General features: G+C 39.7%; 1 protein-coding gene across 1 annotated transcript in view; it reads left to right on the top strand.

Moving 5' to 3' along the window:
• MPP4 (MAGUK p55 scaffold protein 4) overlaps nt 1–13454 on the top strand; it is a gene marked incomplete at its 5' end in the record, with an annotated part of 31491 nt that overhangs the window by 4978 nt on the left and 13059 nt on the right. The window contains 8 exons of the mRNA XM_084642872.1: nt 1453–1538; nt 3890–3961; nt 4753–4949; nt 6042–6106; nt 7150–7167; nt 8804–8842; nt 10523–10543; nt 11966–11980. Coding sequence (XP_084498998.1) covers nt 1453–1538; nt 3890–3961; nt 4753–4949; nt 6042–6106; nt 7150–7167; nt 8804–8842; nt 10523–10543; nt 11966–11980 — 513 coding nt within the window. The remainder of the gene's footprint in view (nt 1–1452; nt 1539–3889; nt 3962–4752; nt 4950–6041; nt 6107–7149; nt 7168–8803; nt 8843–10522; nt 10544–11965; nt 11981–13454) is intronic.

Raw genomic sequence — 13454 nt, 5'->3', positions numbered from 1 at the left:
CTGTAAATTCTCTCCTGTTAGAACTTTTAGGCACACACCTTGTACAATACCATATAAATAGTAATAATTGCCTCACATTGAAGTACTTCTGACTTTTTTTTTTATTTCTTCATGACTCTCTCATTCCAGGGTAAATGTGTTGCATTAAATAAAGGTGAGACAGCTAGCTTCAAACACAATCTTACAGTATTCAGAGTGGTAGCTGTGTTAGTCTGTATCAGCAAAAAGCACGAGGAGTACTTGTGGCACCTTAAAGACTAACAAATTTATTTGGGCATAAGCTTTCATGGGCTAAAACCCACTTCATCAGATGTATGGAGTGGAAAATACAGTAGGAAGATATAGATATATACACAGAGAACATGAAAAGATGGGGGTCGCCATACCAACTCTAACGAGACAAATCAATTAAGGTCAGCTATTATCAGCAGGAGAAAAAAAACTTCTGTAGTGATAATCAGGATGGCCCATTTCAAACATTTGACAAGAAGGTGTGAGTAACAGTAGGGGGGAAAATTAGGATGGGGAAATAGTTTTTAGTTTGTGCAATGACCCATCCACGCCCAGTCTTTATTCAAGCCTAATTTGGTGGTGTCCAGTTTGCAAATTAATTCCAGTTTTGCAGTTTCTCGTTGGAGTCTGTTTTTGAAGTTTTTTTGTTGAGGAATTGTTACTTTTAGGTCTTTAATTGAGTGTCCAGGGAGGTTGAAGTGTTCTTCAACTGGTTTTTGAATGTTATAATTCTTGACGTCTGATTTGTGTCCACTTATTCTTTTACGTAGAGACTGTCCAGTTTGGCCAATGTACATGGCAGAGGGGCATTGCTGGAACATGGCATATATCACATTGGTAGATGTGCAGGTGAACGAGCCCCGATGGTGTGGATGATGTGATTAGGTCCTATGATGGTGTCCCTTGAATAGATATGTGGACAGAGTTGGCAACGGGGTTTGTTGCAAGGATATACAGTTACAAGTTGTATACAGTGGCTGAAAGAAATCCTGTTAGGATGAGATAACCTGTTCAACTCAGTTAAAGGGGAAGATGCAACTACCAGAACTCTGAATTGGAACACGTCAGTTTTGGGGGAACTCTAGTTTGGATAAGAATAGTTAACACTCCTTAAGTCCTTTTTCATGATCACTAGATCTCAAAGTGCTTTACAGAAAAGAGGAAGATTGAATACACCTATTCTACAGATAGAGAAGCTGAGGCTCAGAGAAGTCAGGTCAATTGCTTGAGATTGCACAGTGAAGGCTATACAGAGCTGTCTGCTTTATCCACAACACAATACTACTTCAGATCTGAAATTCCTGACTCGGGTCCGAATCTAGGATAGGAGCATTTCTTATTTCAGGGCTGTTCTCCAGTCTTCTGTTGCATCTCTGAACTTTTTCAGAATCACGTCTTCTCTATAATAAGTGTCGTCTTTCCTGTACCTTTTTATTTTAGGGTTGTTGTATGCTGGAGACAAGCTGGTAGAGGTGAATGGAGTTTCAGTGGAGGGACTAGAGCCAGAGCAAGTTATCCACATTCTGGTATGAAATGCACTTTACTTTTTTCTTTTTCTTTTTCTTTTTCTTTTTTTATTTATTTGTAGCTCAAGTGTAATTATATGTACTCATAAATGCACTTTAAAAAGAGCAGCCTAAATTCTCAATGTAAACTGTAGAGGGAGGAAGACCTACACACAAGCAATAATTTTACATGTAATGCACTACTTTGTCTGTTTTTTCATTGTGGGTGAAGTTCATTGTAACGATGCTGGTTCTGATGGGACCCAACTGGGAGTGCCAATTCAGGACAAATTGCTTTAAGCTTGGCAGTTACAGCCCAAGGCTAGGGTTTCTATGCACACCAAGGCAAACCAAACCAGCCAAATAGAGAAGACTTTTTGGTTTTACCCCACTGGCTAACCACAAGTCACACAAGCAATTCCCTTAGACGCTCCAGTTTCCCAGTATCACCACCAGTGCCACTTGTTATGGGGACAAATGGTTATGAAAACCAATACCCCAGTAAAAGAAAAAAGGTTCTCCTGATGCCAAAGGACCAAGCCCCAGACCCAGGTCAGTATATAAATCAGATCTTACCCACAAATCACACTGTTGCCAATCCTTTAGAATCTAAAATCTAAAGGTTCATTCATAAAAGGAAAAAGATATAGATGAGAGCTAGAATTGGTTAAATGGAATCAATTACATACAGTAATGGCAAAATTCTTTGTTCAGGCTTGTAGCAGTGATAGAATAAAATGCAAGTTCAAAGCAAGTCTCTGGAGTACATCCACAGCTGGGATGGGTCATTCCTTTATTCAAAGCTTCAGTTTGTAGCAAAGTTCCTCCAGAGGTATGAAGCAGGATTGAAGACAAGATGGAGATGAGGCAGCTGCCTTTTATAGTCTCTTCCAGGTGTAAGAACACCCTTTTGTTCTTACTGTGGAAAATTACAGCAAAATGGAGTCTGGAGTCACATGGGCAAGTCACATGTCCATGCATGACTCAGTTCTTTACAGGTGGCAGCCATGGCCCACATGCTACCTTGCAGGTTCCCAGGAAGACTTCTTATGTGGATTGGAGTTTTCCAAGATCCATTGTCATTTAAGTGTTTCTTGTTTGGGCACTAAATTTGCACGCTGCTTTCTCAAGAAGCTGACCAAATGCTTTACTAAGGCTACTTCAGAATCAAAACACATTGATATACAAGTACATAGCCAACATTTATAACTTCAACTACAAAAATCTCACACACACACACACACACACACACACACACACACACACACACCATAATCATAACCAGCAAACCATAGCCTTTATATAGACACCTTACCCGACAACTGCTGTACAATATTTGCTGCAAATATATAACAGTGGTTGCAGGGTATGTCAATAACATCACATTTATCCTGTGCAGTGAGCCAGCACATGGCCTATGTGCTATTTAAGCCTTCCAAATAGGGCTGAAGTGGTGCATAAGCCCGGATCTCTGTGTAGAGATGCATTCCACCCTTTGCCATTTGTACTAGGGGTCCTTTGGGACAAAATCCAGTAGAACCTCACTAATTCTCTCTATCTAAAATCAATAATTCGGCCAACCCTTACCCCAGCAGACTCACTCCATTTCTCTGCAAAGGATTAGTTGCAGAATGCTGTCATAAGGTGTCACATTCCTAAGCCTTCATTCATTTTACAAAACGCATTAACTCCTATGTTACCAAGTACTGTCATAAATAATGTAAACTAAATAATCTTTGTCAAAATTAGCAAACAAAGATCACTCTGATGCACTACCCCTGAAGTTGGTCAGCTTGCTCACCAGGTCACAATATTTAGTATTCTTCATTGGCTCTCTAGTTGTTCGTGCCAATCAGTGAGGTTCCAATCTGGTTAGTGTCTGTTCTTTTATTTGTTTATCTCTCGTGATTTCTCTGTTAGCACCTATCTTCAGATGCATAACACACCATTAGAAATACAAACTTCACCATAACACACAATCTACAAATCTTGAAAACAATTCTTTTCCCTGCTTGTTTGCTTTCCCAGCCCTATATAGTTAATTTAAATTAGATTTGAGAACTAAAATTAATTGTGAATTGATACTGAAAATAACAAGACATATATTTAAGGGAATTAGAAGTCTTAGCAAGGTTCCAAAGTTTCCAACACAGGAATTAAATCTATCTTTTTCCTTTAAAGATCTTTGTTTTAACTATGATTCTGTATATGGCATTCTGCTGGAGCTAAGCAATTTCCATTCTTATAGAAAGGATATTTATAACCGGCTTTTGGAGCCATCATTCATCTTGCAGTGATGAAACTTAAAATGCTTTCAGTGTGTTACCAGTAGTAAATATATTTTGACCTTTTTTATTTCTGAAATCTTTTAGACTCTGTCCCAGGGAACAATTATGTTCAAACTGATTCCAGTTTCTGATCGACCAGTCAGCAACCAAACAACAGTAAGAGATTAATTTATTTTTTCTTCCAGATTATTATTGTTACTGCAGTTAATCCAATAATGTCTAATGGGCAGTCTGCACAGTATGATACACGAGGGTAAGGTTGTTTAGAAGCATTTATTGCCAGCCCAGCTCACAGAAATCTCTAATAACATGTCTCGCCTAGACATATATGTCTCCACTGAAATTAATAGTTTGCTGTAGGTAATGTAATTAAATATAGCAAGCTGTGATAAAGTTAAAGATAGTGAAGGCATCTCTGGAGTGATCCAGAGGGAGAAGGTCAAATTGTTCACAGTATACTAGATCACTACATTTTTCTTGATCAGGAAAATAATTGGATTTTGGACCTGGTGCTCTTCCCATTGAAGTCAATAACAAAACTTTTGTTAAAAGAAAAGGAGTACCTGTGGCACCTTAGAGACTAACCAATTTATTTGAGCATGAGCTTTCGTGAGCTACAGCTCACTTCATCGGATGCATACCGTGGAAACTGCAGCAGACTTTATATACACACATAAAGTCTGCTGCAGTTTCCACGGTATGCATCCGATGAAGTGAGCTGTAGCTCACGAAAGCTCATGCTCAAATAAATTGGTTAGTCTCTAAGGTGCCACAAGTACTCCTTTTCTTTTTGCGAATACAGACTAACACGGCTGTTACTCTGAAAACTTTTGTTAACTTCATCTGAAGTCAGATTAGGCCCTTAGTTTGTAAATATTCATACACACTGTTACTGTATCTGTTCTGAAGAAGCTCGCCTTCACTTATGTCTGTATGTTCTGTATCAGCTCTATGTGAGAGCAATGGCAGATTACTGGCCCCTGCAGGACCCTGCCATACCTTGTGCTGATGCAGGCTTGCCCTTTAAAAAGGGTGAAATCCTTCAGATTGTTGACCAGAATGATGTCCTCTGGTGGCAGGCCAGGCAAGTCTCAGACCTGAGTGCCTGTGCTGGGCTGATACCGTCAAACCATCTTCTGAAGAGGTAAGAAAATTAGTGTTTCTGAACTCAAACCGGAGAATGAGCCGGTTACCTTGGGTTTCATGATCTGAACTTAGCAATTATAGTACAGATTGATTCAATCAATAAAGACACACTGATGCCTGACAGACAGTATGACCTTTCTGCATGGGTCTTCTCCTGTTTTAATAGTACTATGGACGTTTGTGTGAAAACAGGATGTTTTTCACCTTAAGTCTGATTGTAAGTAATTCAGAGCAGAGACATTGTCTTTATATTAGTGTGTAAAGCTCCTAACAATATCGGTCCTATATACACAAACTAAAATAAATAGCTTCAGACAAAGATTAAGGACTTTGGTTTCTCAGGGCTGTCCTTCGTGGTACAAAAAATGTAAAGATAAAAATCAGAATTTATGCCACAGAGGCATAATTATTTCTAAAAATCACTACAGTATTTTAAAGGTGTGTCTGAGGCATCTGTAGCTTTGTGTTTTTCATACTCAAAGCAGAGCTGACAGGTTTTTTTAAATGAGAAACACACAACCACCTCCCTGTTTTCTGCATATAGTCAGTTTATATATAGAAAGGACCCTTTTACACAAAGTTGCCTAGTTATACAGCTTCTCTAGCATGGTTCTAGAACCATGTTGTACTATCCAGGGTACAAACAAAAAAAGCATAGGGTGCCCCTAATTGTGCCAGACAACTGACTACTGATAAGCTTAGAGTTGTAACACACAGAGGCCCAGAGGGAGTTGTAATTAAGACTGTGTCTCAGAGAGATCCCAATACAGCACACTTCCAACCATGTGTACCACAATACAGTTAATACTGCTCTCCTCCATTACGTGCATTAATTTAAGGCAGTACTTTCAGGCCAGAGACGTTGAATATTGGCATTCTGATAGGTGTGGTAGGACACTGGCTTTCCTCCAATAGTTGTAGGTGGCCTAGACACTAGCTATGCTCTTGGTGGTTTGTAATGATGTTTATCCTTCAGGTAGATCTGAGCACTGTTGTAATTTTGTGTGCAGGTGATAGAATGGAGCATCTAAGTAGAAAGTAATGCAACGCTGAATTGATTTCTTACTGTGTTGGATTCCCTTCTGTTCAGGAAGCAGCGAGAATTCTGGTGGTCTCAGCCTTTCCAGCCCCATGTCTGTCTCAAATCAACAATATGTGAGTGCAAAATTCTCCAGCTCCCAGTGAAAGTGGGGAAGGAGAAGACTTTTTTTGTTTCTTTCATCCAGTAATACAGAAATTAAACATGATCAAATGAGTTTATATACCAAGAATCATTCATTGGGCCATATTATGACCTCAGAAATGCATTCAGAATCCCCACTGAAATCTGTGGGAGTAGCAGGTGTATCTGAATTTGGCACTTAACCTATTTTGGATTCTAAGGATCATTATTGTTCTCAGAATACAGTATATTTAGGATCTGATCCTGTAAAGTGCTGAGCACCTTGAATTCCCATTTAAGTCAATGGCAGCTGAGAGTACTCAACACCATCCAGGACTGAGCCTTATATATAGGCTATTTGCAGCAAAAAATCTGTCTGTTCCCTCCTGAAGTGTTTATAAGACAAGTTTATTGTAGATTTCCATGGAAGGGAGACTAAGGAATAGCTAGCAGTTCTGTACCAGAAAATATTCTGCAATGTGTCATGTATAGCATTTCAGTTACTGCAATCATACCATTTCATTTTTCATTCTTTCCTTTTTAGAATAAATTTGATAGTTTTAAACTGTAGTTCTCTTATTAAAGCTTGGTATATAAACTCTTTCCTCATATGAATGCTTGTTCATTGCGAATTTTAGTTGATTTCTGGGCCTAGTGTCTAAGATGACATGGAAAAACAGATATAACCAATTGACTTTGTGGTTTATTTGTAAAGTAAGAAGCCAGAAATGTACCTCCCACCTAAACTATCCTTCTACTGGCTATAAATGCAGTAATTTCCTAGCCAGGACATTTATTTTCTCCTACTTCCCCTTTCCCTCTCCCACAACTTCTCTGTTTTTCTGTGGTCTGCATTATTACTTGCTGATGCTTTTAATGACCCATGAGGTGAATTTCACAGTTAAGTCAATGCTCTGTATTTTCATCTTTCAAGAGTCTTTCTGATGCAGTTGATTTTACTTGGTAACTGTAACACTGGCCATAGCTTTAGCTGTGTATTTATTTTTAACTGCTTCAATGGATTTGCCGTGGACAGTGAGTACTGTGGAAGAAGGTAAGAGATGATGCCTGGATGACACCACATTGCAGTACCTCACATCCCCTTTCAAGTCCAATGTTAGCTGATATCTAAATGTACAAGATACTGTCTGTTTATAAAGACTTTAAAAATGACTAGATTCTATACTTGTACTTACAAGGATACATGTCAGGATTGGTTGGGGCAGATTTCCTTTTACATCTCTCTGCCAAGTCTATCTGCATTATGTGTAAATAGGGTGACTAAACAAATGCTTCATTGTGGTTTTGTTAACTTAAAAATACCCATACCTCAGCAGTCATGTGTCTGATCAGATGTTTGAACTGGAAAACTCGGAGCTTGTGTTGCATGGAGAGGGGAATGGGAGAGTTTTGGTGGGCAGTCAGGAAGGTACACCAGGCTGCTTGGAAGAAGAAAAGGGTACCTTCTTGTTTTCTTGTTTCTGCAGCAGCCCACCAATGCTAGGAGCAGCTGTGAAGCATATATTAAAAGAGGCAGGGGGAAGAGGGTAGGGAGTAGGGCATCTTGCCTCCCTACTACAAGATGTTGGGCCTGAAGTAGGAATTATTGGGTGAAATCCTATTTAATTGTGTTATGCAGCAGGTCAGATTAGATGATCCTTCTGGCTTTAAAATCCTATGAGTCTACTTCTGAGGGCAGTGCACAGTGAGGAAGGATGACAACAGGTGGCCTGGTGGAGGACAGTCCCTGAAGTTTGTACCAGGAACATAGCCCGCTTGCTGTCACATTTTCCCAGCTGGGTAGCTGCCCCTTCATGGATCCAGTCTGCAGATCTATACAAACAGTAGGACAAAACTGTGTGTTGAGCACATCCGACTCTGAAAACCAGGATATTCACCCTATTCTTGTATGAACCTCTAAGTAGGGATGTAAAATGTTAACCAGTTAACTGGTAAGCATTAGTCTTACTGGTTAACCCACCTGAACCATTAACCCCTGGGCTGGAGCGGCCCCAGCAGCCCTGTGCCGGCCTGCCCTTTTAATCAGTTAACCATTTAAACTAAATATTTTTAATAGTTTAAATGGTTAACTTTTTAAATGGTATTTACATCCCTACCTGTAAGAGCTGACCAGTGTGGTGTGTGCAATGGAGGGAGCAAACTGATAAGGACATGGATTTCAGTTTCAAGCTTTATTACTAAATTACTAAAAACAGAAGAGAGAGATGTTTAAAAAGCTTTATTTTTCCAACTGTAATTTTAAAAATTGTCAGTGTACGTATAGCATTCTAGAAAAAACATACACTTGCAAAATATGCAAAGGGTATTGGGGGGGGAATGATGTTCTGATAGTCATACTGATCCTTCTCAAATAGATGATCTGAAATATAAACACTGCATCAGTTCAAATTAAACCCCTTTCTTGCTTCAGCTAGACAATTCAAATCAGATGTGTTGCCAGCTGGGAACCCTTTTGAGCACTGGTATAAGAAGCCTTTTCCCTCTGCCTATAGAAAGAGAAAGTTATTAGTACTTCGCTATTGAAATATTAAAGATGTTTTAACCCAATTTGAGCTTCAGGGGGGATTAGTTCTATACTGATGTTGAAGTCTTGAATTTGGTGATTTTTTTTTCAATGCTTTTAGAGATCAGATTATTTCCTTTCTCTTTTTATCTGCTATAACCTGCAGAGGACGACATGCGGATTGATGAGAAGTGCGTAGAAACAGGTAACTGACTTCATTTAAGGAGATTCATCTGTGTTTGCAGCAATATACCAGCCAGACAAAGACCACTAGTGTTTCTTGAATAAAATGGAACATCCTTATAGTGAGCTCATATATAGAGAAACTCTATTTATAGTAGAGTGTGGGAAGTAGAGTGAAAGCCCCAGACCATTTCAAAGCACTGCAGACGAACAGATTGCAATTCTGGTTATAATGAATCTTTGCTTGTAGTGAAGATGTTCTGTTGAAATGAATGGCTGTTCTAAATACATAAAACTCAATTTGAGATCCAGTGCATTTACCATGCAGATTATAGATTCAGTGGACCAAATTCAGAACTGATGTAAAGGGGTAAAACCTAGTTGGTCTCAATTTGGCTCATTAAACCTATAATATTAAGTTACTGTGGTTTTTAAGACCCTCTGGAACTCATTGCCACAAGTTTTCATTGAGGCAGAAAGCTTCGCTGGATTCAAACACGGATTGGATGTTTATATATTGATAACAAGACTATGCAGAGTTATACTAATACAGATTAAAAAAACAAGCATTTTAGAAAGGATATAAACCTTTTTGCTTCAAAGCACAAATAAAACTCTTAATAATGAGGTTAGACAGATTTCTTGGAGGCAGGCTATTCCATAACAGGATTTCTTGCACTAGCCTCTGAAGCAACTGGCAAAGGCCACTCTTGCAGACATGATACTGCAGGGGTGGCCAACCTGAGCCTGAGAAGGAGCCAGAATTTACCAATGTACATTGCCAAAGAGCCACAGTAATATGTCAGCAGCCCCCCATCAGCTCCCCGCTCCCAATGCCAGCAGCCCCACCGATCAGCGCCTCCCCCTCCCTCCCCATACCTCCCAATCAGCTGTTTGGTGGAGTGCAGGAGGCTCGGGGGTGGGGGTGGGAAGTACTGAGGGCAAGGCAGGCTCAGGGGAGGTGTCAGGAAGGGGTGGAGCGGGGGCAGGGCCTGTGGCAGGGCCAGGGGTGGAGCAGTGAGCACCCCCTGGCCCATTGGGAAGTTGGCCCCTGTAGCTCCAGCCCCAGAGTCGGTGCCTAGACAAGGAGCCGCGTATTAACCTCTGAAGAGCCGCCTGTGGCTCCGAAGCCACAGGTTGGCCACCCCTGTGATGTCGGATAAGATGAACTGCAGGTCTGATTCAGTATGGCAAGTCCTATGTTCCTAAATTGCAGGATCTATTTTCCACTGTTATATTTCTCAATGCAAGTCCATAAGGAGTTTGAGTTAGGGATGATGTTCATATCAGAGCTTTCATGTATACTGTGTTTGATTTCTGGAACATTAACCTTTTGAATGGGATTGTGTGAAATACAAGGAGCTGGATGTGCTTCACTGATGGTAAAAATGAGGAAAAAAATCAAAACCCCTAATCCAAACATCTTCAAACTCTGGTGGACATTTGGATTCCAGTTCTCACTTTTCAGCAACTTTGACAGAAGTTTGGATCCAGATTCTCACTTGGCAGGTCAAGTTCATTTCTAATTGAACTAAAAGAAAGCAGTGGAAGTATGTTTGGGAAGTTGGCAGGAGTCAGAGCCTTATGTGGTCCTTACAGTATTGGAAGGGAAATAATTTCTGATGTGATAAAATTATTTTAAGCAGAAATAGTATTGAAACAAAATGTATTTGCTATTTTTGCTATCTGGGTGACGTAAAAGATGAAGAAACATTTGAGTCTGGTAAGTCAAATTCTTCTTGCTTAATTCCAGTTCTGTCTTATCCTCTAAGACTCAAAGACAAGTAAGAGGTATCCAACAAAAAACAAAAAACAAACAAACAAAAAGCAATAGGATTTAAGTGCAATTCTCTGTTGAAAAGTGACTCTCTAAAATTATACCTGTTTACTCAGTAGAACTGCTCCCTGTGTTTATCCAGAGCCATATCTGGGTGACTTCAGTGACCAAAATAAATTTTTACTGCTGTTTGTTCCTGTTAGCCCTGCAGAGCCCATATACAGAAGGAAAAGTGAGCTCAATTCTTTTCCTTCTTATGCAGCAATGACAGTCATGTTTACTAAGCTCTAATCCATTACATGTTTTGCAAACCGAAGGTGTCAGAAGGGATAACTGGAAGATAATGGGATTTCTCAAGTATAAATGAGACCCTAATTTAGTCCATGGTATCTTTATTACTGTGGATGAAGACAAATGAAGAAACTGTTTGTTAAATCCTAGTCTGTGTTTTCAGGGCAGGCATAGAAACAAACACATTTCTTATTGTAAACTGAGCACCTCAGAGAGAAAATCATGGCACTCAATCATGGAACCTCAGGATGCCATTTTTACAGACACTTTTCAGAGTACAATCACACTTTGAAAGTCCTGTCATACATGTTCAACTGTGTATCTGAAGCACTACAAAACTTGGTCTTTTAGAACAAATTAGATCCCACATCACTTCTAAATTTCTCAGTTCAAATAATTTGCTTTCTTATTTTGGTTAAATTACTTGCCCTCTTCTTTTTCTTGCTGTGCTGTTGCTGCTGTACAAGAGTACCAAGGATCTGGATGTGGGCTCTTCCCCATCTGCTTAACTCCAACTCACAGAACCTTCATTCTTCTCCTCTTTTGAGGGCAATGCTTGAGGCTTACAAAACAGAATAAGGGTGTTGGTGAGGAAGTCACTTGCATCTTTATTTAGGGCCACTAATGCCCTTTTCCCCGCAATAGTTGCGTTCTTGGAGAATTAGTTCAAATCCTGCTCATTAGCTGAGTCCCCTCTTTTCTGTTTCCAGGCAGCCAGGGAAAAAAGTCCAAAGATCATTCCCAGCTCAGGCCTCCGCTCTACCTTGACAACTGAGTCATGGGAGCAACTATAGGTTGTACTTTCCAAGTACGCTATTGGAGAGTGGCCAGAGCCAAACTCTGTACCTGAGCACTCTCTTGTTTAGGGAGGTAGGATTCAGATCCAAGTTTTGTGGTTTGTCTGGCACATGCTTATTTTAATTTCAAACCAGCATTGTGTGTTTCATAGTTTGCACTCAAGTTGAAGGACATATGAATTGGTCCAGTTTTGCCCAGTTAGGCTTGAACTTGGTCTCCTCGGAGCCCTAATTGTTCATCTCTCTCTTCTTGTTTGTACATACTTCTCCAAATCTCCAGAGGAGCTTAAAGAAGGTAACTTTAAACTTTTGTCTCCTATAGATTTTAAACAGTAATCTGCTAAAGCCAGAAAAATACTACAGACAATAGCCCTGTTACCTTTGGGAATTCAGCCCATTGCAGTACATAGTTGTTGAATTTGCTTGTTAACTCTGGGTGAAGAGGTCAGGTCAGGCAGAGGAACAAACAAGAGCTTAGGAGGAAATGACCATGGAAGTGAGGTAGGCAGATTAAAATGCAATTTTATTTTATTCTGATCCAGAAATCTGTCATCTTTGCTAACCAGGCAATTTATTATCGCTATATACCTTAGCCTGAATGTCTTCAGAGCATGCTCCACAACCCATTATTTGTCAGGGAATTCTCACTATAACCAAACATGAGGTGTTGTTAGTGTATATCCATTGATGTACACAGGCAGGAAGAAAAGCTTCAAAGAACCTGAGAAAAGTGAAGAGTAGAATCTATTATCAAGTCCACTATGGACAACACCATGCGATTCAACTACCTTTTTGGCGCTTATTTGTTCATGAGGCACCCATCGATGTAGTGTCTAATCTTAAAAGGTAATCCCATAGCATGCCTGGCACTTTCCAGGTGAATGTAAAGACAATGTCCCTGCCCTGGAACAACTTCCATATAAAGTTAGACCAAAGAGACAAAGAAAAGACAGCAGACAGAAGATGTAGGGAGAATAAAACTGAATAACAGGAAAGAAGATACAGCTTAGCTTGGGCAGGAGGGAGGGGAGGGGAGGCGAGGCGAGGCACAGTTTCCCATGGGAAATGAGATCTGAACACTGCTGTCAAAATAGGTTTCTTGCTAGTTATTTTTAACTTTTTTCATCTTGTTTATTATACAGTTTGGAAATGTTTTATTATAGAAGAGTGATATGAGATTTGTAGGGAATTAGAAATCAGAGGCTTTGCAGAAGAAGGGAGTTTTAAGGAGGGAATGTGTGCACTGTTCAAGAAGGCTGTTCCAAGCACACAGCACAGCATGGGAGAAGGTCTGAAAATGAGTGCAGGAGAAGGAAATGAAGGAGATCGGTTAGGCAGGTGATTTGGGCAGTGGCAAGGTATCAAAGTGCCTTTGGTTGTGGAATCTAAGGCTGAGATGTAGACAGAAGTTTTTACAATTGTTCTGGGATTTTTTTTTTAGGTTTACTGATATTTTGAGCTCCCAGATTCTTGATTATTTTAATATTGCATTTAAGGAGTTCATGATGGCTAGATTTCACTTGAAGAACTTAAATTGCACACCGCTCTTCTACATTATGAATATTTAAAAACAGTGTGTGACACTTTAGCTGTTCTTTTCCTAGATAATAAAGTGAGGAATTTAAACTCTTATTTAGACTTTCTAGTGGGCGATGAGCTTAAATTTCACTTTCATAGAAATGTTAGTGACTTGGTTTAAATCTTTGATATTATACAGTACTTTAGTAAACTGGTCTCTGTACTTCATGACCTTATTTCAGTGGCATTAT

The sequence above is a fragment of the Lepidochelys olivacea genome, assembly GCF_965140295.1.
Source record: "Lepidochelys olivacea isolate rLepOli2 genome assembly, chromosome: 11".
NCBI lineage: Eukaryota > Metazoa > Chordata > Testudines > Cheloniidae > Lepidochelys > Lepidochelys olivacea.
Note: the sequence above shows the minus strand (reverse complement) of the source record. Positions and strands in the feature narration are given on the sequence as shown.